This window comes from Elephantulus edwardii, unplaced genomic scaffold (assembly GCF_000299155.1).
Source record: "Elephantulus edwardii isolate Elephantulus edwardi_28Jun2011 unplaced genomic scaffold, EleEdw1.0 scaffold00172, whole genome shotgun sequence".
NCBI classification, from domain to species: Eukaryota; Metazoa; Chordata; class Mammalia; order Macroscelidea; family Macroscelididae; genus Elephantulus; species Elephantulus edwardii.
In genome coordinates this window covers 3,596,266-3,600,276 of record NW_006399922.1, presented here as the reverse complement: position 1 = coordinate 3,600,276, position 4,011 = coordinate 3,596,266, and the positions used below count along the sequence as shown (strand labels likewise).

The window sequence follows — 4,011 nt, the reverse complement described above, 5'->3', positions numbered from 1 at the left end:
ATAATAAAAGATTGTTAACAGCTTCCATTTGCTTGGCTCTACCATCAACACTTTTGGCACCAGCAGCCAGGAAGTTGAAAGAAGAATTGCATTGGGAAAGTCTGCTGTCAGAGACTTCTCCAAAGTACTGAAGAGCAGCAATGTCAGTCTGGAGATTAAGGTGTGCCTGATCCAGGCCATAGTCTTTGCAGTTATTTGCTGTGCATTAGAAAGCTGGACAGTGACTAGGGATGACAGAAGGAGAATGAATGCCTTTTGAGTTGTGGTGCTAGAGAAGAGTACTGAATATTCCATGGACTTCTAGAACAAATAATTTTGTCCTAGAAAGGGTGAGACCAGGCTGCTCCTTGTAGGCACATATTCTGAAGCTTTGTCTGACAACATGTTGCAAGGTGGGACCCGTTCCTGGAGAGGACATAAGGCTTGGGAGGGTGGAGGAACAGCACTAGAGAGGAAGACCCTGGGTTAGATGGATTGATTCAGTGACTGAGGCAATGGGGGTAAGTGTGTCAGAGACAGTAATATTAGCACAGGGTTTAGGGCTGTTGTACATACGATTGCTATGAGTTGTGGACGGCTCAACAGCACATAACAACAACAGCAGCAACAATACTTGTACCAGGAAGCAGCCCTCAGAATATATCAGGGAAACACTGCATTGTTCAAAATCAGGAAGGGAATTTGTCAGGGATGCATTCTGTCTTCATACCTTTTCAATTTATATACAGAACATATCATATGGGAAGCTGAGTTTTATGAGGACTGTGACATCAGGATTGGAGGAAGATTCATCAACAACCTATGTTATATAGGTGACGTGACCCTGCTTGCGGAAACTGAGGCTGACTTGAAGCGCTTGCTGCAGGCCAAGGACTGTAGTCTTCAATATGGATTGAAGCTCAACATCAAGAGGACAAAGATTCTCACCCTGGGCCAATTGGCTGCACCGTGATGGATGGAGAAGAGATTAAAATTATTAACAGATTCAGCTTCTTTGGCTCCACAATCAACACTTTTGGCACTAGCAGTTAGGAAATCAAAAGATTAATTGCATTAGATAAATCTGTTGTCTGGAACCTCTCCAGAGTACTGAGAAGCAATGATGTCAGTTTAGAGACCAAGGTTTGCCTGATCCAGGCCATGGTCTTCTCAATTACTTGCTATTCATCAGAGAGCTGGACAGTGACTAAGAATGACAGAAGACAAATTGATGCCTTGAGTTGTGGTGCTGCTAAAGTCTTGAACAAACCATGTACCACCCAGGAAACAAATAGGTCTGTCTTGGAGAGGATGAAACCAAGTTTCTCTTTCAGGCAAGGATTTTGAAGCTCCGTCTCACATACTTTGGGCATGTGACTAGGAGGGACCAATCCTTGGAAAAGGATATCATGCTCAGAAGAGTGGAAGGTCAGCACAGGAGAAGAAGACTCCAGATGAGATGAATTGATAGAGTAGCCAGGCCAAAGAGGATAGGTGTGTCCAAGTCAGTGAGACTGGCTCATAGGGCTGTTGTACATACGAGTACAATATGAGTTGCAGGTCACTTGAAGACACATAATAACAACAATACACTAATATGTTTTTTCATTGAAAATAAATACTTTGAAATTAACTTTTAAAAGTCGAGATGGTTTTACTTGAGCAGCTTCAGAGAACTTTGGTGCAGATCATAAGTTAACTTGCATTCCCACTATTGAACTCCATGGAAGAGGCCCTGCCTTGTGCTTCTCAGTGGTGCACTTTCTTGAGGAGACTGTCAATGTCCTGTTGTTGGGGAGGGCTAGCAAGGGAAAGACATTACCACTTTATTCCCAGGGTCCCATAAGTGTTGTTTGTTTTACGGTAGGATAACTTACCTTTATGTGGATGAGTGAGCAGAAACTGTCTCTATAGCTTTACAATTTAAAAATATTTATTTGTATTTTATAGCCTCTTTGATTTCATTGTATCATGTACGTTGGTCTTTTGCTTGGTTCATTAGGGAAACAAAATGACCAAATTGTGTTTTAGTAATTGCACTGAAAAGAATGGTTGGGATATATTAATTTTATTTGTTTCTTCCCTAAAGAGGGTATTAAGAAATATTCATGTAGTGCAGGCAGCTTGTGTTTTTCTAAAATTAAACTGGAAAAATATGAAGACCCTGTTTTGCTTGATAATATGCAAAATTTTTGAGAGAAAATATTGAGATTAAAGTTCTTTGCCATACTTTAAAAATATATTAACATTAATATTCTTTAATAGTTTAAGAAAGTTTGTTTTTTACTGAAAAACTAGAAGTTCTTTGCAAAGTAATATTATCGATTACATTATAGTACTTAGTGATTAATAAAGATAATCTGAACTTTTTAATAGAACTTTTAAATCTTGTACAAGATGATTTCTAAGTCTTACTAGAGATAGTCAACATTTTAATTTATTCTCTTGCTCTTTGACTGTATTTTATCTGTTTCATTGTTCATTTATTTCAAGATTTGTCATAATAAATTGAATCCACAATTTGATTAGATCAAAATTTACAACAGACTGGCTAGGAGATATAATTCTGGAAAGTTGCTATGATTCAAAATCAACTTTATAGCAAAAAATAATGCAGATAGATCATATCATTGATATCATTGATATCACTAGATTAAGAACTCAGGATATGCTAAATAGATGCCTAGTGTTAACTGTGTAAATGGTAGCATATGGTTATTTTACTGCAGTACCTTCACATGGTAACTTAGTAGAATAACTGAAAGAAAGCGTAGTTTTGATCACAACTTCTCCACTTTCCTTCTCAAATGTCCCTGGTTACAGAGGACTGTGAAATTGTGTCATGAAGGTCTAGGGCAGAGAGTAGAGATAGGTCAACTGATTATCTAAATGTTCTTTGAAATAATCATATTTTTTGGAATTTATTTAGGTTTAGTATTTTACTGCCTAATATATTTCTCTAATTAAAAGCAAACTGAAAACAAAACAATAGGAAAACTGAAAATGTTGTCTCTCTGTTCTAGGGCTTTATATATTTCTTATAACAAATTGCTCCAGAAGTGCTGCTTGGCAGGGATACTTGTCCTGGAAAAGCTATGACAGTCCTGTGGGTGGGCCTCCTGGCTGTCCTGGGACATGGATCTTGTCTTTCCCCATCTCAGTTAAGATGCAGTGGTGATGATCCTGATTTTTCACCCTGGCCTTGTCTACACTACCCCTTTTCTTGAGATGCCAAAGAGATTTCTTGATTTCATGAAATTTCTAAAATTCTAATATTTATTATGTAGTAGTTATGTGGTTTTGTTTTGGTTTGCTTTTTTTAAAAGGCTTTTGAGCTGTTTCAGTATTTAAATGGTCCTAAGAGGTGAAGTAAAAAAAAAACAAACAAAAAATCCCCACAACCAAAAAAACCTCTCAAGTGTTTTTTGTAGCACTTGCCATATAGAAACATAATCAATCCTGAAACAACTCAAAAACAGTTCATTGCAGTGGAAATAACACTGTGCTCTTTAAGCACAGTTTGTTCAGATTGATGTGTTTAATTCTGTTTTCTAACGTTGATTTTAAGGTATTTTTGACGAACGCTGCAAATGTCTTTTTGCTGGAACCATGTACTGAGGTTCCTGTGCTCTTGAAAGAACAAGTTGATGCTTGTAAAGCTGTTTTGATTATTTTTAGGCGCATGATAATGGAACTCACAATGAATCAAAAGACATGGTAAGTTTCTGTCAAAAAAGTTAATATTGTAAAACATCTTTCAACTTTTTAATATAGTATTTGCAATATTACAACTTTCATTTATTATTTTAGTTAATGATCAGTACCATAATTCCTTAGCCATGAAAAGAAGGCAAACCAGAAATATACACATAAATAGAATTGACAGGATATTCTATATATGTATTTATATGTGCTGAAAATACATTGGAAACTATTGTAGAGCACAGAGGGTGCAAACTTGTTATGTTACTTATAACTAAACACATTGAAGAAATGAATCACTGATCTTGGTCAGTCAGAATAGTCTCAGGG

The 4,011-nt window shown here is 36.7% G+C and overlaps 1 protein-coding gene across 1 annotated transcript in view; it reads left to right on the top strand.

Annotated features, from left to right (window-relative positions):
* RALGAPA2 (Ral GTPase activating protein, alpha subunit 2 (catalytic)) overlaps window positions 1–4,011 on the top strand; it is a 757,941-nt gene that overhangs the window by 227,656 nt on the left and 526,274 nt on the right. The window contains exon 13 of the mRNA XM_006895663.1: window positions 3,548–3,696. Within this exon, the coding sequence (XP_006895725.1) occupies window positions 3,548–3,696 (149 nt within the window). The remainder of the gene's footprint in view (window positions 1–3,547; window positions 3,697–4,011) is intronic.